Source organism: Macaca thibetana, chromosome X (assembly GCF_024542745.1).
Source record: "Macaca thibetana thibetana isolate TM-01 chromosome X, ASM2454274v1, whole genome shotgun sequence".
Taxonomy (NCBI): Eukaryota; Metazoa; Chordata; class Mammalia; order Primates; family Cercopithecidae; genus Macaca; species Macaca thibetana.
The window spans coordinates 23,447,252-23,473,397 of NC_065598.1; the positions used below are offsets into that span (position 1 = coordinate 23,447,252).

The 26,146-nt window shown below is 46.2% G+C and overlaps 2 protein-coding genes across 4 annotated transcripts in view; one reads left to right on the plus strand and one right to left on the minus strand.

Moving 5' to 3' along the window:
- The window catches only part of SAT1 (spermidine/spermine N1-acetyltransferase 1), a 599,966-nt gene extending 578,940 nt beyond the window's left edge, over positions 1-21,026 (plus strand). For all 3 annotated transcript variants that reach the window (XM_050777385.1, XM_050777384.1, XM_050777383.1), the window contains exons 2-7: positions 17,982-18,227; positions 18,468-18,519; positions 18,610-18,693; positions 20,139-20,240; positions 20,333-20,373; positions 20,499-21,026. In XM_050777385.1, coding sequence (XP_050633342.1) covers positions 18,162-18,227; positions 18,468-18,519; positions 18,610-18,693; positions 20,139-20,240; positions 20,333-20,373; positions 20,499-20,669 — 516 coding nt within the window. In that variant the 5' untranslated portion in view covers positions 17,982-18,161 and the 3' untranslated portion in view covers positions 20,670-21,026. The remainder of the gene's footprint in view (positions 1-17,981; positions 18,228-18,467; positions 18,520-18,609; positions 18,694-20,138; positions 20,241-20,332; positions 20,374-20,498) is intronic.
- Positions 1-26,146, minus strand: part of ACOT9 (acyl-CoA thioesterase 9) — a 397,499-nt gene that overhangs the window by 61,398 nt on the left and 309,955 nt on the right. The window lies entirely within an intron of this gene.

The following is a 26,146-nucleotide window of genomic DNA, read 5'->3' on the forward strand; positions in this document are numbered from 1 at the left end:
AAGTCTGCAGCTGGATCTGATGAACCACAAGCAGCTTCTGCTGTGGGCACCTGTGTCTGGACAAGGGGAATGCAGTGGTGCCCGGAAGTTTGAAGATACCAGAAACCGCAGAGCCCCAAAGAGGGTGTCACAGCCCTGGCTCAGGGAACCCCTAGGTCTGGGCTCCCTGAAGGGCCACAGCACTTCTCTCCTTCACATCACCCACAAGTTGGGGCAGGGGGGTGTGGGGGGAGGAGGGTGTGTTTCAGCCCTGTTTGTGTTACTGCTCTTTCAGTCCCGCCATTAAGTGGGTCCTGAGTTCTCGTCCCACATCCAGGAAGAATGAGGCACGCGGACAACTACAGGGTGAGCAAAGCGGAGAGGAGCCTTGTTGAGTGACAGAACAGCTCTCGGGAAACTTGAAGTGGGTAGCTCCCTTCCTCAGGCAGGTCGTCTTGATGAGTCGAGGAGACCTGAATTGGGTAGCTCCTTCCCACAGCTGGTAGTCCCAGGGTCTGTGTGATTGGCTAGGCGCAGAAGGGAGGAAGTGCATGCTGATTGGTCCATGGGTGGCCATGGGCTGACCCAGAAAAATCACCCTAAGTTCTCACTCTGGGCCACAGACTTCACCCGCGACTGACAGCCTAGTGCCCGGGCTTCAGGCCTCCCTGACTTGAAGGTGGGGCTTCAACCCACCCCTTTCCACCCAGGAGCCTGTCTGCCTCCTGCTACCATCAATCATGTCGTCCACAGCACCCAGGCTGTTTCTGCAGAGGAGTGCCGGCAGGCCCGCACTGAGCTGCCCTCAGAGTCCCCTGCCCCACGCCGCCAGCCTCCCTCCTGTGCTTGTCAGTGCCCAAAGTCTGGAGGGGGCCAAGGTGGCAGGGGGCTGGCATGTCAGCGGCGCCCCGGGCGCAGGCACACCCAGCTGGGTCTAGACAGCGCTTGGGCTCAGCCACAACTTTGCTGCGCCCCAGAGTGGGCTCCAGGAGCAAGGAGAGGCCAGGCAGCGGGAGCAGACACTTCCAAGCCTTGCGGGGCAGGGGGCTTCCTGGCCCCCAAGAGCACAGGGATGTCCAGGTCTGCAGCTGTGGCTGGGAGGCTGCAGCTGTGCGGCTGCAGCTGTGCCTGAAAGCACGGGGCTCCCACCCAGCCAACTCAGAAAGGGGTGGGGCTCCGGCCAGCCCCACGGAGCACGCAGCCCCTACCTTGCCTCCCCCACTACAGCTGGCATCTTTGCAGTAGCCGCTCCAGACAGGCCGCTGCTGCCATCAATTGTTACTTGTCTTAAACTGTAAGTGTTCCTAACCCATATTGCAGAGCTCTACTTATCAGTCCTATTCTTGTGATTGGGGACAGGGATGCAAAGCAGAGGAGAAAGGCCTAGGAAGAGGAAGAGGTTGAGGAGACTGAAACTGTCAAGAGCACTCCCTGTTGTAATTAAAACAAGACGTGCGCTAGTGAAACTTAATTTGTGAGACGTGGACTCAAGTGTTTTGATTGTTTACAGATTTTTGCCCAAGTTCCAGCCTTTGGAGAATATTTCATATAACATCTGTTTTTTTAGAGAGGATTTTTTCTTTTTTTTTTTTGAGACGGAGTCTCGCTCTGTCGTGCAGGCTGGAGTGCAATGGTGCGATCTCGGCTCACTGCAACCTCCACCTCCTGGGTTCAAGCGATTCTCCTGCCTCAGCCTCCCGAGTAGCTGGGACTACAGGCGCACGCTAAGACGCCAGCTGATTTTTTTTGTGTTTTTAGTAGAGGCGGGGTTTCACCATGTTGGCCATGATGGTCTCCAGCTCTTGACCTCGTGATCCACCCGCCTCGGCCTCTCAAAGTGCTAGGATTACAGGTGTGAGCCATCGCACCCGGCCACATCTGTTTTTTTATTTACCATTTCTGCCAGAAAATCTATGAGGGTCATAATTGCACAGTGGTACAGTAAAAGATTTCTTGACTTCAAAGTCAGTAAACTATCCAGGCGTGGTGTCTCACGCCTGTAATCCCAACACTTTGGCAGGCAGAGACAAGGCAGATCACTTGAGGTCAGGAGTTTGGGACCAGCCTGGCCAACATGGCGAAACCCCGTCTCTACTAAACATACAAAAAATTAGCTGGGGATGGTGGCATGTACCTGTAATCCCAGCTACTAAGGAGGCTGAGGCAGGAGAATGGCTTGAACCCGGGAGACAGAGGTTGCAGTGAGCTGAGATCGTGCCACCGCACTCTAGCCTGGCCGACAGAGCAAGACTCCATCTCAAAAAAAAAAAAAAAAAAAAAAAAGTCGGTAAATCTCAGCTGTACTTCTGACTCTGTTTCTTTTTTAATGAGGTTTCTTTTCTCTTGCCCAGGCTGGAGTGCAATGGCGCAATCTCAGCTCACGGCAACCTCCACCTCCCGAGTTCAAGCAATTCTTCTACTTCAGCCTCCCAAGTAGCTGGGATTACAGGCATGTGCCACCACGTCCAGCTAATTTTTTGTAATTTTAGTAGAGACAGGGTTTTTCCACGTTGGTCAGGCTGGTCTCGATCACTCAGGTGATCCATCCGCCTCGGCCTCCCAACATGCTGGGTTTACAGGCATGAGCCACCGCGCCTGGCCTTTTTAATGAGGTTTCTAGTCAACTATCTGTCACTTTCTAGCTGGGTGACCTGGGACAAGTACTTTACCTCCTCTGGGCTTCAGTTTTCTTAACTTTTAGATGAGGGATTTGGACTACAGAATTACTTTCTTTTTTTTTTTTTTTTTTTTTTTTTTGAGACGGAGTCTCGCTCTGTCGCCCAGACTGGAGTGCAGTGGCCGGATCTCGGCTCACTGCAAGCTCCGCCTCCCGGGTTTACGCCATTCTCCTGCCTCAGCCTCCCGAGTAGCTGGGACTACAGGCACCCGCCACCACGCCCGGCTCATTTTTTGTGTTTTTAGTAGAGACGGGGTTTCACCGTGTTAGCCAGGATGGTCTCGATCTCCTGACCTCGTGATCCGCCCATCTCGGCCTCCCAAAGTGCTGGGATTACAGGCTTGAGCCACCGCGCCCGGCCCAGAATTACTTTCTATGCTTCTAAGATGACAGAAATCTCAACAGCAGAGGATGTAGGGCTTTGAAGAAAACCTTTATATTTCCAGATCATATTTATCCAGACCAGTTTTATTTAAACGGCTGGTTTTATTCCTAATTTTCCCTGAAGCTCTAGAATGGAAATGTACAATTAATCTCTCCTTTTCATAGTACAACAAATATTTTCTAATTTAATAGACTCCAGATGAGAAAGTAGGACATAATTTAAAAATAAGTAACAATACATGGTAATTAAGACTAAATGAGGCCGGGACCGGGCGCGGTGGCTCACACCTATAATCCCAGCACTTTGGGATCCCGAGGCGGGAGGATCACTTGGGGTCAGCAGTTCATGACCATACCGTCCAACTTGGTGAAACCCTGTCCCTACTAAAAGTACAAAAATTAGCCAGGTGTGGTGGTGTGCGCCTGTAATCCTAGCCACTCAGGAAGCTGAGGCAGGAGAATCACTTGAACCCAGGAGGCGGAGGTTGCAGTGAGCCAAGATCGCGCCACTGCACCCTAGCCTGGGCGACAGAGCAAGACTCCAGAAAAAAAAAAAAAAAAACTAAATGAAATCACATTTGTAAAATGCCAAACAAGGAATACCACTCACAGTAGGCACAAAGAAATGGAAGAAATGCTGGTTGCATATTTTGTTTTCCCTCTGCTGTAGTACCCCATATAATTAATCTTATGAGACCCTAAAATGTACTACACTTCTCTCAGTCCTATGGTTCTGGGCTCCCTTTTGATCTTCTTGCACCCTTCCCCTACCTCCATCATCCTCCCAAAAGGAATGACTCACCCCAACATCCTCTACCTCCAGAATGAGTTTTCAGGTAATAACCTCTGTTGTTGCCAGCAGACAGACTATGCCAAACATTCACTCGCACCACGGCCAGAACATGGGTCTGTTCCTTGTTCCTCAGGCCAGAGGCTGCTTGGGTGCAGTGTACTCTCGCATTTCCTTCTTTGAAGCATCCTCTATTTTCCTGGATTCACTGTTTTTTTTTTTTTTTTTTTGAGACGGAGTCTCGCTTTGTCGCCCAGGCTGGAGTGCAGTGGCCGGATCTCAGCTCACTGCAAGCTCCGCCTCCCGGGTTCACGCCATTCTCCTGCCTCAGCCTCCCGAGTAGCTGGGACTACAGGCGCCCACCACCTCGCCCGGCTAGTTTTTTGTATTTTTTAGTAGAGACGGGGTTTCACCATATTAGCCAGGATGGTCTCGATCTCCTGACCTCGTGATCCGCCCGTCTCGGCCTCCCAAAGTGCTGGGATTACAGGCTTGAGCCACCGCGCCCGGCCGGATTCACTGTTAACATTTAATTGCCCGTTGACAAATGGTACAAAGGTTGGTAAGCTGAATTTTAAACTTTAAAATCTACCGCATGTACCCAGAGGCCACAGAGAAAAGAGAGGGTGCCTTATGCTTTGTGTACGAACAGGCAATTATTTACTATGATCTTCTTACTGAGTAACCTCTATACCTAGATTCAAAGAGCTGATACTTTTTTGTTGTTTTTTTGAGAGGGAGTCTCACTCTGTCACCTAGGTTGGAATGCAGTGGCAAGATCTCGGCTCACTGCAACCTCCACCTCCTGGGTTCAAGCAATTCTCCTGCCTCAGCCTCCCAAGTAGCTAGGATTACAGGTGCCTGCTACCATGCTCAGCTAAATTTTGGTGTTTTGTTTTGTTTTGTTTTTTTGAGACGGAGTCTCACTCTGTCACCCAGGCTGGAGAGCCATGGCACAATCTCGGCTCACTGCAAGCTCTTCCTCCCAAGTTGAAGTGATTATCCTGCCTCAGCCTCCCTGGTAGCTGGGATTACAGGCGTGCACCACCACACCCGGCTAAATTTTGTGTTTATAGTAGATACGGGTTTTGCCATGTTGGCCAGGCTGGTCTCGAACTCACCTCAAGTGATCCACCCACCTGGGCCTCCCAAAGTGCTGGGATTACAGGCATGAGCCAAAGCGCCCACCCAAGAGCTGATACTTTAGGAGGCCTAAGGATGGTTGACTGCACTTTTCAGATACCCTAAGTGTTTATAAGGAGTTAAAGGCTTGATCTCTGAGGTGAGTGATAGGCAGTAGTCTTCCTTTTAGACACAGTCTCAGGAGGGGAGAGAGGAAGGGCTGCCCGGAGGAGGTAGTTCACACAGAATGGGTCACGAATTGTGTATCTGCCCCTCAGTTCTAATTGTACCTGTCCTTTTTCTCCAGAAGGCTGGATCCTTTCCGACCAGAACCAGTACCTTAAGGGCTTGTAATATTGAATTGTGAGTCCCCAGAGGGCAGGTACTATGCCATATTTATTTTGACACTCCCCAAGCACAATGCTTGGCAGGAAACAGACCTTAATAAGTTTTGACTAGGCCAGGCATAGTGGTTCATGCCTGTAATCCCAGCATTTTGGGGGGCCAAGGTGGGTGGATCACTTGAGGCCATGAGTTTGAGGAACATCCTGGCCAACACAGAGAAATCCTGTCTCTGCCGGGTGCGGTGACTCACGCCCGTAATCACAGCACTTTGGGAGGCCAAAGCGGGTGGATCACCTGAGGTCAGGAGTTTGTGACCAGCCTGGCCAACATGGTGAAACCCTGTCTCTACTAAAAATACAAAAAATTAGCCAGGCATGGTGGCGGGCACCTGTAATCCCAGCTACTCGGGCAGCTGAGGCAGCAGAATCGCTTGAACCTGGGAGGTGGAGGTTGCAGTGAGCCAAGATCACGCCACTGCACTCCAGCCTGGGCGACAAGAGCGAAACTCCGTCTCAAAAACAAACAAAAAAAGAAATCCTGTCTCTACCAAAAAACACAAAAATTATCCAGGTGTGGTAGCACGTGGTTACTCAGGAGGCTGAGGCAGGAGACCTGCTTGAACCCAGGAGGCAGAGGTTGCAGTAAGCCAAGATCTGCATCACTGCACTCCAGCCTGGGCGACAGAGTGAGAGCCCTGTCTCAAAAAGAAAAAAAGTATTGGTTAAAGGTTGAATAAAAAGTAGGCTTTTATTGCCCTTTAAATGTTTGGCATCAGTTCTGGGAGCCAGGATAGATAAATAAATAAATAAATAAATAAATAAATAAATAAATAAATAAATAAATAAATGTGTGGCTGAGAGACTCCATGGTGGCCTTCATGATCCTGCCTCCTGGTGTTCATGCCTTTGTGTGATACCTTCCCCTCGAGTGGTGACAGGACCTGTGACTTGATTTTAACCAATATGGTATAAGTGATAGAATGTTACTCCCATGATTATGTTACATGATGTAAGATTCTCTCTTGGCTGGAAACAAAAGCAAAAAATAGACAAGTGGGACTACATCAAACTTAAAAACTTTTGTGCACCTGGGCACGGTGGCTTACACCTGTAATCCCAGCATTTTGGGAGGCCGAGGTAGGTGGATCACCCGAGGTCAGGAGTTGAAGACCAACCTGCCAACATAGTGAAACCCTGTCTGTACTAAAAATACAAAAAGTTAGCCTGGCGGGCCCCTGTAATCCCAGCTACTCGGGAGGCTGAGGCAGGAGAATTGCTTGAACCTGGGAGTTGGAGGTTGCAGTGAGCTGAGATCGTGCCATTGCACTCCAGCCTGGGCAACAAGAGTGAAACTCTTGAAAATTCATGAAGGGAGGAAAATACTCAATGAAGGGAGTACAGCATAACTAGCCCAGAGAAAGAAACCAGAAAGTTCAGTGCCTTAGTTTCCTCATCTGTGAAATGTATCAAGGAGCCAGGCCTGAGCCCCTCCGGGGCAGAGGCTATTATTTTCACTCTTACGGCTCCAGCATCTAGCAGAGTGTCTCTCACAGAGTCGCACTTGATAAAGCACTTTTTTGTTGTTGGTGTTGTTTGTTTTTGGCATAGGATCTCACTCTGTTGTCCAGGCTGGAGTGCAGTGGCGTGATCTCAGCTCACTGCAACCTCCACCCCCTGGGTTCAAGTGATTCTCATGTCTCAGCCTTCTGAGTACCTGGGACTACAGATACGCACCACCACACCCAGCTAATTTTTGTATTTTTAGTAGAGACAGGGTTTCGCCATGTTGGCCAGGCTGATCTTGAGCTCCTGACCTTAAGTGATCCGCCTGCCTCGGCCTCCCAAAGTGCTGGGATTACAAGTGTGAGCCACCGCGCCTGGCTGATAATGTGTGTTTTGACCTGACCTTGGTGGCATACGGAGAAGATGGTTTGGGACTTGTTTATCCAGGAATAAAGTTCATGTTAGCAAGCAGTGAATCTCCCTCAGTGATTGGGGCTCAGCTTGGAACCATCCTGAGAGGCACATTATTTCTTGCAGAGTGTGCAATTGGGGTCCTCTGAAAATGAAACCAAAAGGGAACTCTTGCTTATGCCACCTGCTTCTGCTAGGGACACACAGCTCTAGTCACCTCCAGCACAAGATTCGTGTGGGGTGGTGGTAATAGTGACACTGCCAGGTCACTTAGGGAAATCTCCCACCAGGAGATTGGCAACTGGGCCATTGATACAGTGGTACCCAGCCACATGAGTACCTGTAATTAAAATGACATTTTAATTAGGATTTAGATATATGATAAAGTGAAACAGAAAGACAAATAAACATGTTTTCCTTTAATTCTTTGGAAATTTTCTTAGCCCCTTATAAAGGGTTTAGTATGAAACTAAAAAATTCAATTTGGATAACTTAGTTTCTTTTTCTCTAATTTAGTTTCACTTCTCTTTACACAAATGTCACTTCCTCTCTGTAGCATTCCAGGCCACTCTGCTGCCTCGTCACCAAGACTTCTCTAGCACTCCATCCTGGCAGAATTAATTGTTTGCTGCTTCCTGTAGATCATGTGGTATGTTATTCACTGAAGCAGTTATCACAATGTATTTGATTACATTTCTGTTTTTTCTCTCTAGGTGGCAAATTTTCGGAAGTCAGGAACTCTCCGTGTTTGATCTTTGTGGTCTCAGGACCTAGCATGATACCTGACATATAGTAGGTGCTCAATAAATGAATTAAATGGAATTGAATTAGCATATTGGCGTTACTGATTATTTTGTTGTTTTAGTCCCCTCCCCTCTTTACTGATTATTTTCTCTTTTTTTTTTTTTTTTTTTTTGAGACTGAGTCTCACTTGCTCCGTCACCCAGGCTGGAGTGCAGTGGGGCGATCTCAGCTCACTGCAACCTCCGCCTCCTGGCTTCAAGAGATTCTTGTGCCTTAGCCTCCCAAGCAGGTGAGATTACAGGCATGCGCCACCACGCCTGGCTAATTTTTGGTGGAGACGAGTTTTCACCATGTTGGCCAGGCTGGTCTCGAACCCCTGACCTTAAGTGATCTGCCCAACTCAGCCTCCCAAAGTGCTGGGATTACAGGCATGAGCCACTGCACCTGGCCTGATTATTTTCAAAGAATTGAAGATAGAGTGCATCAGAAAAATTTCTATATTCGTAACCTTTACTTTCTGTTGCTCAGACTATATATCTTTACTTTCTGTTGCTCAGACTATATGAGCCTCTTGGCTAAATAAAAGCCATTTTTGGAACTGGTTTGCAGATGATTCTGAAAAGAGGCTGAGAGGAGAGGGATTACGGAGGAAAAAAACTCCTTGTGGGATAGGGTCAGAATTCAAAGAGAAAATGGAGAATTAAAGACAAATTCGACTGAATTATAATAAGATCAGGTGTAGAATCATAAACCTGAGGACAATCTAGGTATACAAACCCAAGACGTGAAGCAGGCATGGTGGCCCACACCTGTAATCCCAGCACTTTGGGAGGCCAAGGTGGGAGGAACACTTGAGCCCAGGAATTTGAGACCAGCTTGGGCAACATAGTGAGACCCCATCTCTTCAAAAAGTAAAACATTAGCTGGGTATGGTGGCAGATACTTTTTTTTTTTGAGACAAAGTCTCGCTGTGTCGCCAGGCTAGAGTGCAGTGGCGTAGTCTCAGCTCACTGTAACCTCCATCTCCCACGTTCAAGCTATTGTCCTGCCTCAGCCTCCCAGGACAACAGGCGCGCACTACCATACCTGGCTAATTTTTGTATTTTTAGTAGAGATGGGGTTTCACTATGTTGGCCAGGCTGGTCTCAATCTCTTGACCTTGTGATATGCCCACCTTGGCCTCCTAAAGTGCTGGGATTACAGGTGTGAGCCACCGTGCCCAGCCAGGTGGCACATACTTATAGTCTCAGCTACATAGGAGGCTGAGTTGAGAGGATTGTTTGAGTCCAGGAGTTTGAGGCTGCAGTGAGCTATGATCGCACCTCTGCACTCCAGCCTTGGAGACAGAGTGACACCCTGACTCAAAAAAAAAAAAAAAAAAGAAAAGAAAGAAACGAATAAACCCAAGATGTGTAGGAGTGGCATTTCAGAAGCTAAGTTCTAGGAGTAGTGTGATCTTCCTACCTCAGCCTCCCAAGTAGCTGGGACTACAGGTATGGACCACAATGTCCAGCTAACTTTTGTATTTTTTGTAGAGGTGGGGTTTTGCCATGTTGCCCAGGCTGGTCTCAAACTCCAGGGCTCAAGCAATCCACCCGACTCGACCTCCCAAAGTGCTGGGATTACAGGCATGAGCCAAAGCGCCCACCCAAGAGCTGATACTTTAGGAGGCCTAAGGATGGTTGACTGCACTTTTCAGATACCCTAAGTGTTTATAAAGAGTTAAAGGCTTGATCTCTGAGGTGAGTGATAGGCAGTAGTCTTCCTTTTAGACACAGTCTCAGGAGGGGAGAGAGGAAGGGCTGCCCGGAGGAGGTAGTTCACACAGAATGGGACACGAATCGTGTATCTGCCCCTCAGTTCTAATTGTACCTGTCCTTTTTCTCCAGAAGGCTGGATCCTTTCCGACCAGAACCAGTACCTTAAGGGCTTGTAATACTGAATTGTGAGTCCCCAGAGGGCAGGTACTATGCCATATTTATTTTGACACTCCCCAAGCACAATGCTTGGTAGGAAATAGACCTTAAGTTTTGGCTAGGCCAGGCGCCGTGGCTCATTCCTGTAATCCCAGCACTTTGGGAGGCCGAGGTGGGCAGATCACCTGAGGTCAGGAGTTCAAGACCAGCCTGGCCAACATGGTGAAACCCCATCTCTACTAATATACAAAAACTAGCCAGGCATGATGGCAGGCGCCTGTAATCCTAGCTACTCATGAGGCTGAGGCAGGAGAATTGCTTGAGCCTGGGAGGCAGAGGTTGCAGTGAGCTGAGATTGCACCACTGCACTCCAGCCTGGGCGACAGAGCTAGACTCCGTCTCCAAAAAAAAAAAAACAAAAAAACAAAAAAACAAAAACCCAAAACAACAAATAACACAATTTAAAAATGGATGAAGGAGGCTGGGCACAGTGGCTCATGACTATAATCCCAGCACTTTGGGAGGCCGAGGCAGGTGGATCACTTGAGGCCAGAAGTTTGAGACCAGCCTGGCCAACATAGCTAAACCCCCTTCTTTATTAAAAATACAAAAAATTAGCCAGGCATTGTGGCACGCACCTATAATTCCAGCTACTTTGGAAGGCTGAGGTAGGAGAATTGCTTGTACCTGGGAGGCAGAGGCTGCAGTGAGCCAAGATCGCACCACTGCACTCCGGATAGAGCAAGACCCTGTCTCCAAAAAGAAAAAAAAATGGATGAAGGACTTAAATAGACATATCTCCAAAAAAATGTATAAACGGACAATAAGCATATAAAAAGACATTCAGCATCACTAATCATCAGAGAAATGCAAATTAAAACTATAATATCGCCTCACATCTATTTTAACTGTCACTATTTTTTGAAAGGTGGCCAGGTGTGGTGGCTCAAGCCTGTAATCTCAGTATTTTGGGAGGCCTATGTAGGAGGATTACTTGAGCCTAGGAGTTCAAGACCAGCCTGGCCAAGATAGTGAGACCCCATCTCTACATAAAAATACTTTTAAATTTTTTAAAATTAAAGAAAGGCTAGGCTTGGTAGCTCACACCTGTAATTCCAGTGCTTTGGAAGGCTGAAGTGGGAGGATTGCTTGAGCCCTGGACTTCAGGGTTCAATGAGCTAGGATCATGCCACTGCACTCCATCCAGCCTGGATGACAAACAAAGATCTTGTCACTTTAAAAAATAATAATACAAAATAAAAATAAGCAGAAAACAAAATGACAACTGCTGGTGTAGATGTAGAGAAATTGGAACCTTTACACACTGTTGGGAATGTAAAACAGTGCGGCTGCTATGGAAAACAGTAGGGAGATTCCTCAAAAAGTTAAAAATTTAAGTAACATGATCCAGCAATCCCACTTCTGGGTATATATCAAAAAAAAAAAAAAAAAAATGAAAATAGGGCCAGGCACGGAGGCTCGCGCCTGTAATCCCAGCACTTTGGGAGGCCGAGGCGGGCAGATCACGTGAGGTCAGGAGTTGCAGACCAGCCTGGCCAATGTGGTGAAACCCCATCTCTACTAAAAATACAAAAATTAGCCAGGCCTGGTGGCGGGTGCCTGTAATCCAGCTACTTCGGAGGCTGAGGCACAAGACTCGCTTGAACCTGGGAAGAGGAGGTTACAGTGAGCCAAGATCGCAGCACTGCACTCCAGCCTGGGCAACAGAATGAGACTGTGTCCAAAAAAAAAAAAAGAAAAAGAAATGTTCATGGTAGAATGGTAGAGAGCAGTGGCCCTTGGTCCAACAAAACCAGCCTTAAGTCATAAACATTCATAACTCTATCATGTCCCAGCTTTAACAATTTTGTAACCCCTGTTGAGCCTCATGTTTTGCCAACTGGAAAGACGGAGCTATTACTTACTTCACAAGATAGTTGTAAGGGCCAGGCTTGGCAACTCACACCTGTCATCCCAGCACTTTGGGAGGCTGAGGCGGGAGGAATCCTTGAAGCCAGGAGTTCGAGGCTAGCCTAGGCAACTTAGCAAGATCCTATCCCTACAAAAAAAAAAAAAAAAAAAAAAAGTTAAAGATTAGCCAGGCATGGTGGCATGTGCCTGTGGTCCTAGCCACTCAGGAGGTTGAGGTGGGAGGATTGCTTGAGTCCAGGAGTCGTGGTTGCAGTGAACCATGATTGCATTATTGTCCTCCAGCTTGGGCAACAGAGCAAGACCCTGTTTAATAAATATATATATATAGGGCCTGGTGTGGTGGCTCACACCTGTAATCCTAGCACTTTGGGAGGCCAAGGTGGGAGGATCCCCTGAGGTCAGGAGTTTGAGATCAGCCTAGCCAACAGGATGAAACCCCGTCTCTACTAAAAATTTAAAGAAAAAATAAATTGGGCAGGTACAGTGGCTCACATCTGTAATCCCAGCACTTTGGGAGGCCGAGGCAGGTGGATCACCTGAGGTCAGTAGTTTGAGACCAGCCTGACCAACGTGGAGAAAACCTATCTCTACTAAGAACACAAAACTAGTCGGGCGTGGTGGCACATGCCTGTAATCCCAGCTACTCGGGAGGCTGAGGCAGGAGAATCACTTGAATTTGGGAGGCGGAGGTTGCAGTGAGCCAAGATCGTGCCATTGCACTCCAGCCTTGACAACAAGATCGAAACTCTGTCTCAAAAAAAAAAAAGTTTTTTGCTGGGTATGGTGGCACATGCCTGTAATCCCAGTTACTCAGGAGGGTGAGGCAGGAGAATCGCTTGAACCCAGGAGGTGGAGGTTGCAGTGAGCCGAGATCACACCACTGCACTTCAGCCTGGGCGACAAAGCGACACTCCCTCTCAAAAAAATTAAAAAAAAAAAAATTAAGCTGGGGACGGTTGTTTACGCCTGTAATCCTAGCACTTTGGCAGGCCGAGGCTGGTGGATCACTTGAGGTCAGGAGTTCAAGACCAGCTTGGCCAATATGGTGAAACCCCATCTCTACTAAAAATACAAAAATTAGCCAGGTGTGGTGGCTCGTTCCTATAATCCCAGGTACTCGGGAGGCTGAGGCAGGAGAATCGCTTGAACCCAGGAGGCAGAGGTTGCAGTGAGCTGAGATCATGCCACTGCACTTCAGCCTGGGCAACAAAGCGAGACTCTGTCTGAAAAAAAAAAAAAAAATAGTTGTAAGGATCAAATGAGACAATTAAGGCAAACCGCCTAAGACAATGCCTTGGCTGATTCCCTTCCCACTACTCTTCCTCTACTCAGTCCTCCTCAGTTACAGGGATTCTCTTTCTCACAAAGATTAAATTCTGCTGTAAAAACTACACACACATCTCTAAAAGTAACGTGTATACTCTGAGGTCTGGTTTCAAAACTTGGTCATCCTTTAAAACTTCCAAGTACCTAGCTTAAGACTCAGTAAAGACATGTTCATCTGCTGACTCACTAACCAAATGAAAGTTTTCCAAATGCTAGACAATTAATCCCTTTTTTCACGCCATTTTTCCCCCTGCTGTTCAGGAGCTGTATATGTCATTTTAAATATAAATTCCACACTGGGCATGAGATTTCTCATGCCTGTAATCCCAGCACTTTGGGAGGCTAAGCCAGGAGAATCCCTTGAGGCCAGGAGTTCAAAACCGGTCTGGGCAACATAGAAAGACTCCCATCTCATTAGCCGGGTGTTGTGGTGCACGCCTATAATCCTAGCTACTCGGGAGGCTCAGGTGGGTGAATCGCTTGACGCTGGGAGGCAGAGCTTGCCTGGCTGACAGAGGAAGACTCTGTCTCAAAAAAAAAAAAAAAAAAAAAAAAGAAAAGAAAAGAAAGGAAAGGAAAGGAAGAAAATAAAGACTCCCATCTCTACAAAAGATTGTAAAGATTAGCCGGGCATGGTGGCATATACCTGTGGTCCCAGTTACTCAGGAGGCTGAGGTGGGAGGATCGCCAAAACCCAGGAGTTCAAGGCTGCAGTGAGCTATCATCATGCCACTGTACTCCTGTCTGGGTGACAGAGCAAGACCCTGTCTCTTAAAAAAAAAAAAAAAAAATAGGCCAGGTGCAGTGGTTCACACCTGTAATCCCAGCACTTTGGGAGGCCGAGGCAGGCAGATCACCTGAGGTCAGGAGTTTGAGACCAGCCTGACCAACATGGAGAAACCCCACCTCCACTAAAAATACAAAATTAGTGGGGCATGGAGGCACATGCCTGCAATCCCAGCTACTCAGGAAGCTGAGGCAGGAGAATCGCTTGAACCTGGGAGGTGGAGGCTGCAGTGAGCCGAGACCACACCATTGCACTCCAGCCTGGGCAACAAGAGCAAAACTCCGTCTCAATAAATAAATAAATAAATATATATGTGTGTGTGTGTGTGTGTGTGTGTGTGTGTGTGTGTGTGTGTGTGTGTATGGCTGGACGTGGTGGCTCACACCTGTAATCCCAGCACTTCGGGAGGCCAAGGCAGGTGGATCACCTGAGGTCAGGAGTTTGGGACCAGCCTGGCCAACGTGGTGAAACCCCGTCTCTACCAAAAATACAAAATTAGCTGAGCATGGTGGCAGGTGGGAGGCTGAGGCAGAAGAATCACTTGAACCTAGGAGGCGGAGGTTACGGTGAGCCGAGATTGTGCCATTGCACTCCAGCCTGGGCAATAGAGTGAGACTCTGTTTCAAAAAATAATAATAATAATAAATATATAAATGTAATGCTGGTTGCATCTATCCATTCATGACAATGGAAAAGTATAATGTGATTCACTGCCACGAAAAACATTCAAATTTCTTAGGGTTCTAGGCTCCTTCATGTCCACAAACACAGTCACAGTGGGCTTTTTTAGCCGTCTGTTTTCTTTTGGTTTTTTTGAGAGAGGGTCTCGCTCTGTCACCCAGGCTGGAGTGCAGTGGCATGATCATGGCTCACTGCAGCGTCTACCTCCTGGGCTCAAGTGATCCTCCCACCTCAGCCTCCCAAGCTGGGAGGCTAATAGCTCTAACAGCCGGGATACAGGCACACGCCACCACACCCAGCTAATTTTTGTATTTTTGGTACAGACGGGGTTTCCCTATGTTGCCATGGTGGTCTCAAACTCCTGGGCTCAAGAGATCCATCCACCTCAGCCTCCCAAAGTCCTGGGTTTACAGGCATGAGCCACCACTCCCGGCCACCATCTGTTTTTCAGAATAGGTTCTTCTTGTCATAAGGACAAAGCAAAGCAAAAGATCATGAAACTTAAACTAGGCCGGGTGCAGTGGCTCACGCCTGTAATCCCGGCAATTTGGGAGGCCGAGGTAGGTGGATCACCTGAAGTCAGGGGTTTGAGACTAGCCTGACCAACATGGTGAAACCCTGTCTCTACTAAAAATACAAAAATTAGCCAGGCGTGGTGGCGTGTGCCTGTAGTCCCAGCTACTCAGGAGGCTGAGACAGGAGAATGGCTTGAACCCGGGAGGCAGAGGTTGCAGTGAGTGGAGATCACGCCACTGCACTCCAGCCTGGGTGACAGAGTGAGACTTCATCAAAAAAAAGAAAGAAAGAAAGAAAGAGAGAGAGAGAGAGAAGAAACTTAAACCAGAAAAACAAAATAAACAGAAAAAATTATAATGTATTTTAATGAAACAATCACTATTCTTCTTTTTTTTTTTTTTTTTTTTTTTGAGACGGAGTCTCGCCCTGTTGCCCGGGCTGGAGTGCAATGGCGTGATCTTGGCTCACTGCAACCTCCACCTCCCGGGTTCAAATGATTCTCCTGCCTCAGCCTCCTGAGTAGCTGGGATTACAGGCACACACCACCATGCCCAATTTTTAAAAATTATTTTTAGTAGAGACGGGGTTTTACCATGTTGGCCAGGTTGGTCTCGAACTCCTGACCTCCTGACCTCGTGATCCGCCTGCCTTGGCCTCCCAAAGTGCTGGGATTACAGGCGTGAGCCACCACGCCTGGCCAAAACAATCCTGTTCTATTAAATTAAGCAACCCAAACAGAAGATGGCTTTGGTTTTGCTTTAGTTACGCAGCTATCACTAGTGCTTAGTCATAGCGGTCTAATTTACTGTTACCGGTAACAGTACTGTTACCGGTATACATTACTGAAATGTATAACAAGCTCTCCTAAGTCCTGACATTTTAGACAGAAGCAGAGGAGGAAAAAGCCGTCTGGTCATCCATAAGGTCTAGCCAACACTGTCAGGAAAGACTAGTAGCTGTAACTTAGGCAGTTGAGAATCAAAGTGATTTTTAAAGATCTTTGAGAAAGACATTTGAGTTTCATAAACTCCCAGGGTGACTCACTAACCATGGAATCCCCCTAGGGCAGGAAGGGTAACAGAGAATCTACTTCTGTTTTCTTTTCTACATACAGGATATTCCTAGCAAAGGCAGAGAATCACTTGTTGAATGTTACGGGTGGTTTTTTGGTGATAGTCTGATCCCTCCTTCTACAGACTGCAGACACTGCAGGCCCCTTTTATGCTTTTCATCACTGTGAAAATCATCCTCTGACTCATTTCTGAACCCAGGCAGGGCTGTCGAAGTAAGGCCTTCAGCAGGGTCTGTCTGGGAAAGTGAGTTGTAAAAGAAAAGTCATTTCATTCCACAAAGGCTTGAATACTTGGGCCAGGAGGTACAATACAGGAGTAGCTATACTCGAATCCAAATGTTCCCAAACACTCTGGTTTCAGAACAGTTAAAACTTGTCAAGGAATCCAGCCAGTTGCGGTGGCTCACACCTGTAATCCCAGCACTTTGGGAGGCCGAGGTGGGAGGAGCACTTGAGCCCAGGAGTTCGAGACCAACCTGAGCAAGATGGTGAGGACCCTGTCTCTACCAAAAAAAAAAAAAAATACTTATCAAGGAATCCAAAGACCTTACCTTCGAAAATTGTAAAAAACATAGGAATACACAAGCACATATTTTTTTCCTCACCAGAGCAATGACATCATCACATATTCTGTAAATGTATAATTATTTCAAAAAAAAGTTAAAGGAAATGAAGCATAGAGGATGGAGCAAGTAGGGATTACAACAACTTTCAACAGCAACCGAAGTCAGAAGACAGATAACATCAATGTGCTGAAAGAGGAAAACTTCTGAACCTCAAAATCTATAAACAGTGAAATAAACCCTTCAAGAATTGTAAGATGGGCTGGTCCAAAGGTAGTGAGTTATCTCAGTTGATTGTTCACAGTCAGTTACAGATCAAACTCCTTATTTTACTCTCACTACTGCACTTGACTAGTCTGAAAAAAGGAATTATAAGATGAATTAAAGACACATTCAGATAAGCAAAACTGAGAAAGTTTAGTAAAAGCAAATCTTTACTAAAGCAAATTATGAAGAATGTACCTCGGGCAGAAGGAAAGGTGTCAAGATCAAGTGTCGAGGAAGATCAGAGATTTAAGAAGGTATAAGAAGGTTAGAAAAGTGAGAAAAAAAAATGCTGTCAACTCTAGAAACTACAAGTATAAAGAAAAAAAGATAATTGGGAAATCTAAATAACCTACCTTAGGAAATTCTAAAAACCGCAAGAATATACGAGCTCACATTCCTTTGGTCATAAGAGCAGTGTCATCATTAGACATCAGGTCGCCTCTGGAAAATTCCATTGTGAGTTTAAAAGGCAAATGACGTCTATTATTCTAAAACTAGTTCTGCCACCGAAACTCTACAAACAATCTTGGGATCTGCAGGGTCTCCCGGATCACACTTTGAGAACTGCCGCTTTAATCTTCCTCCCATCTCCTAAGTCCAGGGTTCCTGAGTTTGCTTCCCTGACTGGCCAAGGAGAAAAGAGAAAGGTCACTTGTCGGGGGGCCGCAGAGGGAATTCCCCTCTTTCATTTGCAAAGGTTACTGGGGGACACACCGGCTCCCAGTAGGGTTTCTGCCAAGGCTCCGCGAAGTGCCACTAGAGGGCGCCGCTAGCGAATCCCACAGCGCGCCCCGCATCCCCAACTTTTGTCCTCCGGGTTCACACGGGCGCCCGGAAGAGAGGGTGGTGCCTGGGAGAGGAAACTATGCGCCCCGGGGCCGCGGCCTCATTGGATGAGAGGTCCCCACCTCACGGCCCGAGGCGGGGCTTCTTTGCGCTTAAAAGCCAAGCCGGGCCAATGTTCAAGTGCGCAGCTCTTAGTCGCAAGTCGACTAAGGTTTATCAGTCACTCGCCGAGGTTCCCTGGGTCATGGTGCCAGCCTGACTGAGAAGAGGACGCTCCCGGGAGACGAATGAGGAACCACCTCCTCCTACTATTCAAGTACAGGGGCCTGGTCCGCAAAGGGAAGAAAAGCAAAAGACGAAAATGGCTAAATTCGTGATCCGCCCAGCCACTGCCGCCGACTGCAGTGACATACTGCGGCTGATCAAGGTAGCGGAGAGCCCGAGCTCCTCCCGTGGCGTAGGGTGGAGGTGGTTCCGTTTCCCGGGGTGGGGTGATTCGCGTCTCGAGGTCTGGGCGGGTGTGAGAGCCCAGCCGGTTCCCCTTTCTGCGCCCATCCCAGGCCCGGCCGCTACCCCGCCCCGCCCGCCCCATTCCCTTCCACTGAGCTGGCCGGCCGGAGCCTCATTTTGTTTTCTGCTTTTCTCTCTCCTATGTGCATCCCCCCAGGAGCTGGCTAAATATGAATACATGGAAGAACAAGTAATCTTAACTGAAAAAGGTAATTCAACAGTGGCGGGGCGGGGGACAAGCGTTCGGTGCCTGTCACCTTCGCCGAGGCCATTACCGTCCCTGTTCCCCCTTCTTGCAGATCTGTTAGAAGATGGTTTTGGAGAGCACCCCTTTTACCACTGCCTGGTTGCAGAAGTGCCCAAAGAGCACTGGACTCCGGAAGGTAACCCCTCTCCCTTTACAGAAGCCAGAGAGACCGAGTGTTATGTAAGAAGTAGTGTCGGCTGTGTAGAACCACTGACTACACAGGCCGAAGTTACTGAGAACTTGGACAGAAAAAATAGCCAGCAAGTGTTCAAACTACTGAGGAAAAAAAAAATTAGATACGCTGCACTTGAGAATACTAGGGCAGGTTAAAAGAGCTGTTTAAGTAAGTATCAGAGTGCTGTGGAGACTCTGAAGAGTTTAAGCTGCTTAAGTAAGTACAAGTGCTGTGGCGACCCCGAAGAGTTAGGTATAATGTCATTTGTTGTAATTCAGTTTCATAAAATGGTTCTTGTTTGACCCTAAAGTAACAGTTTTTGTAATTGTGTTAAATCACATTTTTTTCTTTAATTTGTCCCAATCTTCAGGTTACAGTCTCTAGCTTCGCCATGTACATGGCCCTTCCGTGTACATGGATGGGCGGGGAGGTAACTAAAAGATCCTTTACACAATAAAGTAGATGATCATGATAAATGAGGTAAGGTCCTATTATCACACACTTCAAACACGGTAGATCAGAAACCCACTATGATACTCGCTTCCTGTCTGTTTGCTAAGGAATATAAAATGGCTAGAAAGTTTAATTTGAAACCTTTGCCTCCATTTGGAATAGTAGACACCTGTTAAGAGGGTGTCAGATGCCCCTTTTTTTTTTTTTTTTTTTGGCTGATCCCTGTTGATTGGTCAGAAGACAGCTCAGCTAAAAGGGGAAGTTGTTTGGGTGATTGCTTTTTTTCTGACGTCTGTTCCTCAGGCTAGAAGAAATGAGCAGAAACACGGAATTAGTACTTTTTAAAGTAATGTGCATGTTATGTAATACCTGTTTCTGGGCAGTGCTGCCTCTTCTGACTCAACAAATGGGGAGAGCAAATTGAAAATGTGTAAATTGGAAGGCAAGTTCTGAAATTAAACGTTGTACTTTGGCCTGATGTTCTGACCTTTAAGGAAGCAAGAGTTTGTAAACTTCCAAATATTTACTATTCTGAACTGCCGTGTAAACCTGACTTGTTCCCAAGTCAACATACCAGTATACCAGTAGGATGTGAATAATGTGTGTGTTGAGTTTAAAACCATAGCAGTTTTGCTCTGGCAAGTAATGAAAGTGTTCTCGCTTCCTGAGTGTGAGCTTCCAGCAGACTGCAGAGTGGCCAGTCCACAGTTGTAGCCTGACTTCAGTGAGTTCTGATGTGTGCTTTTTGCAAATACATGTTTTCAGAACAGTGAGATCATGCAGCAGTGGCCTGGACTGCACTCACATAACAATCATGAGACAGTCGTGGCTGTTTGTTTCTGTAATACATGCATGTATGTTTTTTTAAACCTATGATAGGCCTCTGATTCTGCAGCTGCAACTTTTATGAAATGTTTTCCTTCTCCACATCTCATGTGATACTCTTATTACAGGACACAGCATTGTTGGTTTTGCCATGTACTATTTTACCTATGACCCGTGGATTGGCAAGTTACTGTATCTTGAGGACTTCTTCGTGATGAGTGATTATAGAGGTACGATTGAGTTCGGAGCAGAGGGTCTGAAGAGAGTTCAGGGTTATATAAATCCTTACAATGACTTTTTAAATTGTACTTTTTCTTTTTAGGCTTTGGCATAGGATCAGAAATTCTGAAGAATCTAAGCCGGGTATGTCTTAGTTTTTGGTTTCCAAATTTGTAAGTTTACTGGATTATTTTAATGATGGAATAAAAATTGGGTCTTGCAAGCAGGTTGAAACGTCACTGAGTTTGTGTTTTACTCTCTCATGATAGGTTGCGATGAAGTGTCGCTGCAGCAGCATGCACTTCCTGGTAGCAGAATGGAATGAACCATCCATCAACTTCTACAAAAGAAGAGGTGCTTCTGATCTGTCCAGTGAAGAGGGTTGGAGACTGTTCAAGATCGACAAGCAGTACTTGCTAAAAATGGCAACAGAGGAGTGAGGAGTGCTGGTGTAGATGACAACCTCCATTCTATTTTAGAATAAATTCCCAACTTATCTTGCTTTCTATGCTGTTTGTAGTGAAATAATAGAATGAGCACCCATTCCAAAGCTTTATTACCAGTGGCGTTGTTGCATGTTTGAAATGAGGTCTGTTTTAAAGTGGCAATCTCAGATGCAGTTTGGAGAGTCAGATATTTCTCCTTGAATATCTTTCGATAAACAACAAGGTGGTGTGATCTTAATATATTTGAAAAAAAACTTCATTCTCGTGAGTCATTTAAATGTGTACAATGTACACACTGGTACTTAGAGTTTCTGTTTTGATTCTTTTTTAATAAACTACTCTTTGATTTAATTGTTTGGTGTAAGCATTTTTACTAATTCTTTATTTCTTACACATTTTTCTTACTGTTGAAGACAAAAATGACCCACAAACGCCATTGGATAAATAGAATTGCTCAAAATAGTTTTTAACCCAATGTAAAGTTTTTATGGTCATGTGTTACTCCAGTATTAACAGAGTCTGGATAGAAGCCAGTTGACCAGTTGACTATCAAGGTTTTATACCTAGCAACATGTAAAACATGACTTTTTTTTTTTTTTTTTTTTTGAGACAGTCTCACTGTTGCTCAGGCTGGAGTGCAGTAGAGTGATCTCAGCTCACTGCAACCTCTGCCTCCTGGGTTCAAGCAATTCTCATGCCTTAGCCTCCTGAATAGCTGCGACTATAGGCGTGTGCCATCGTACCCAGCTAATTTTTGTATTTTTAGTAGAGACAGGGCTTCGCCATGTTGGCCACTCTGGTCTTGAACTCCCAACCTCAAGTGATCCACCCGCCTCAGCCTCCCAAAGTGCTGGGATTACAAGGGTCAGCCACAGTACCTGGCAAAACATGGCTTTTTACATTGATGACACTATACACTGCATCTGACGGAATTTTCAAGAGCTGAAAACCAAGTTAGAAACTGAGGCCCACAATGAATAAACCCATCATTACACAAGTAAAATGTGGAGATGAGATTATGAAACATTGAAAATCAAGAAAAAATATCTTGTCCCTAAAAAACCTCATGCTACGTAAGACTTTTTTTTTTTTTTAATAGAGCCAAGGTCTCACTCAATGAATAAACTCATCATTACACCAGTAAAATGTGGAGGTGGGATGAAACATTGAAAATCAAGAAAAAACATCTTGTCCCCCAAAACCTCATGCAACACAAGCCTTTTTTTTTTTTTTTTTTTTTTTTTTAATAGAGCCAAGGTCTCACTCTTTCGCCCAGGCTGCAGTGCAGTGGTGTGATCACAGCTCACTGCAGCCTTATCTTCCTGGGTTCAAGCGATTTCCCCACCTCAGTCTCCCAAAAGTAGTTGGGACTACAGGTGCATGCCACTATGCCCAGTTAATTTTTTTGATTTTTTAATAGAGACAGGGTCTCGCTAAGTTGCCGAGTCTGGTCTCAAATCCTCCTACCTCGGTCTCCCAAAGTGTTGGGATTACAGGTATGAGCCGTAGCACCTGACCAAGATAATTTTGAAGGTAAAGTGGATCACTGAAATTAGTGTCTTACGTGTACTGAAAAAGTACACATTTTTACAAGAAACTTGCAAACAAAAGCTCCAGTTGGACACAAGTATAAATCAGATAAATTAACATCTTATTTGGAGGGTGAATTTGTAGTCCTGTGTTAATACAATGGATTTTTAGAGCAGAGAAACAATAGCCCTTAAAACTGCCAGGGGGTAAAGAAGTAAACAAATGCTTTCTTAAGGACTGAAATGAAAAAGAAAAGACCTTTTCCCGTTAGATATGTGAACTCCTTTCACTATTCATTGCATTGGCCCAAATTCCTAAACTGACTAATTTCCACAATAATGAAAATGGTAGTTGATAAGAACCACTGTAGACTAAAGTCCAAGATAAATGTTTTCCAAAAGAAGTCAGATACCTGAAAACAATGCTCTGTATCTCTCGGAGTTCTCCAGGAAATCCATACTGAGCTCCTCAGGCGAAGGGAAGGTTTCCTGCAATCCTTCGTATCAGTGTCTGTTACAGCTTCCTAGATTAGAAGGTAGCCATTTATAAAGATGTAGCCCTGTATTATATTTAATACAGGAGGGCTTTGGGATTTATTGGTGACTCAGAGAGCGTGCCATGAAAACGGGCTTACAGAGTCAATTATCAACCAGGGGCCTATTAGGCAGGCGAGTAACTACATAAGAGAAACTCTGGCAAAAATAAAAGGGTAACCAAACACAAAGAGCCTTGTGGAGAAGTAAGATATTTTGCAAATTGTGTTTTGGAAAGTGAGCCTCTTAGAGGAAAACAACTACATGCTGACTGTGGTTAAATATATGAATGAATTAAATTAACCACCAAGTTACAATATAAGTCTTTGTTTTCTCTTCTTTCTTAGAACTTAGCCTTAAAGGCCCAGTGTTGTGAAAACGAAGGCTTTTATGAAGTTTTTGTATCCACTTTAGAGAAGTCCCTTAAGTGTAAAATGTATTTATTTTAATTTTAATTTTATTTTATTTTTTCTTTTTTTTTTTTTTTTTTTTTTTTTTTGAGACGGAGTCTTGCTCTGTCGCCCAGGCTGGAGTGCAGTGGCCGGATCTCAGCTCACTGCAAGCTCTGCCTCCTAGGTTCAAGCCATTCTCCTGCCTCAGCCTCCCGAGTAGCTGGGACTACAGGCGCCCACCACCTCGCCCAGCTAGTTTTTTGTATTTTTTAGTAGAGATGGGGTTTCACCGTGTTAGCCAGGATGGTCTTGATCTCCTGACCTCGTGATCCGCCCGTCTCGGCCTCCCAAAGTGCTGGGATTACAGGCTTGAGCCACCGCGCCCGGCCTTATTTTATTTTTTCTTGAGACAGGTTCTCACTCCATTGCCCAGGCTGGAGTGCAATGGTACGATCACAACTTACTGCAGCCTTGACCTTCTGGGCTCAAGCAATCCTCCTGCCTCAGCATCCCAAGTAGCTAGACCACAGGAACGCACCGCCACGCCCAGCTTTTCCTCTTTTAAAAAAATTGTTTTGTAGAGATGAGGTCTCGCTACATTGCCCAGGCTGGTCTCCAACTCCTGGCCTCAAGTGATCCTCCCACTTTGGCCTCCCAAAGAGCTGGGATTACAGGCGTAAGCCTGCACCCAGCCAACTTTAAAATTTAGGAGCTGAAACACCGACCGAGAGCAGTGGCATATGCCTGTAATCCCAGCACTTTGGGAGGCCGAGGCAGGCAGATCATGAGGTCAGGAGTTCGAGACCAGCATGGCCAACATAGTGAAACCCCGTCTCTACTAAAAATACAAAAAATTAGCCAGGCATGGTGGCAGGCCCGTGTAATCCCAGCTACTCAGGAGGCTGAGGCAGGAGAATCACTTGAACCCGGGAGGCGGAGGTTGCAGTTAGCAGAGATTGCACCACTGCACTCCAGCCCAGGCAACAGTGTGAGACTCTGTCTCAAAAAAAAAAAAAAAAAAAAGAAGCTGAAACACCACAGCATTAGCCCACTACTAGCTGAACTCAATTACAAAGACACCTTTTAAAAAGCTGAACTATAAAGCAAATCTATAAAGTTTGAAGTCACCAGGCAAGTAAGAAGACATGGGGCCGGGCGCGGTGGCTCAAGCCTGTAATCCCAGCACTTTGGGAGGCCGAGGCGGGCGGATCACAAGGTCAGGAGATCGAGACCACAGTGAAACCCCGTCTCTACTAAAAATACAAAAAAAAAATTAGCCGGGCGCGGTGGCGGGCGCCTGTAGTCCCAGCTACTCAGGAGGCTGAGGCAGGAGAATGGCGGGAACCCGGGAGGCGGAGCTTGCAGTGAGCCGAGATCGCGCCACTGCACTCCAGCCTGGGCAACAGCGTGAGACTCCGTCTCAAAAAAAAAAAAAAAAAAAAAAAAAAAAAGAAAACATGTTACAGGGAAATTATCTGAAAAGAAACAACAAACAATGATAAACATGGAAAACCAGAGTCCAAGATCATCAACTGCTTACATTCCACAGAGTAGTCTTTCTAGGGAAAAAAGTAGAGTCTTTTTTTTTTTTTACAGAAATGCTGAAGAAACAATTCAGAAGAAATCTAATGATTTATTAATGCCTTTGACCCACTCTACCCCTTCCTGTGAGTCTCCTTTCCACTGGGGACCCAGGAGGACCTAGAATAATGGATGCTGCTTATCACGGTTCATTGAAGCAAGTGGCTGCTCACCAGCAACTGATGGAACTGCCACGCCCTGGGAAACCAGCCACTTCTCCTGCTAGGAGTGAAGCAACTTCCTCCCTGACTGTCACAGCCAAGGCCTTCCTCTGAGTCTGCAGGTGACCATGTCTGCTCCTAGAATTCTGTTTCCTTGACTGGTGCCATCTTTGTTTTGTTTGTTTTGAGACAGAGTTTCGCTTTTCTTGCTCAGGCTGGAGTGCAGCGGCGCGAACTCGGCTCACATGAACCTGGGAGGCGGAGGTTGCAGTGAGCCGTGATCACACCACTGCATTCCAGCCTGGGCGACAGGGCAAGATTACATCTCAAAAAAAAAAAAAAAGGAAAAAGAAAAAAACTAGTGATAAGAGCTAAGAGCTAACATGTATTAAGCACTAATCAGGAACCAGGCTTTCAGTTTAGCACTTTGTATACATTATTATCTCATCTAATTCTCACAACCACTGTATGAGATTGGCACAATTATGAGTTTATTTTTACAATGAGAAGCTAAACCTAAGAGAAGTTAAGTTGCCCACGGTCACACAACTAGACCTGGGAATCAAGCTCCAAACCAATTTCTCAAACCTCTGGGGCTTCCTGCCATAGTCTCACATGACCTCACAGTCTCTATAAGAATGATTGAATACGGTGTTTCTGTGTGATTCTACTCCAAAGAATAATCAGTATAAGCATTTTCTGGATAATCAAAAGCAGTGGTTCTCAGTATGGGCTACACATTAGAATGGCCTAGAAAGCACTGTAAAAATACTAATGCCCCACCCTGAGAGAGATTTCTAATTTACTTCTATTTTTATGCACATACCAAAGTGATGCCAGGGGCCTGGTGCAGTGGCTCACACCTGTCATCCCTGCACTTTGGGAGGCCGAGACGGATGGATCACTTGAGGTTGGGAGTTTGAGACCAGCCTGGCCAACATGGTGAAATCCTGCCTGTACTAAAAATACAAGAATTAGCCAGGCGTGGTGGTATGCACCTGCAAACCCAGTGACTTGGGAGGCTGAGACACGAGAATCGCTTGAACCTGGGAAGTGGAATTTACAGTGAGCCGAGATCATACCACTGCACTCTAGCCTGGGCAACAGAGCAAGATTCTGTCTCAAAAAAAAAAAAAGTGATGCCAGGGGTGATGCCAGGGTTGAGACCCACTGATCTGGAAAAGCAGTTTGCAGTTTATAACTGAATCTTAGTCACAATTGTTAGTACAACCATTTCAGTTTGTGTTTATGCTGTTCACCTTGGCTCTTGCCAA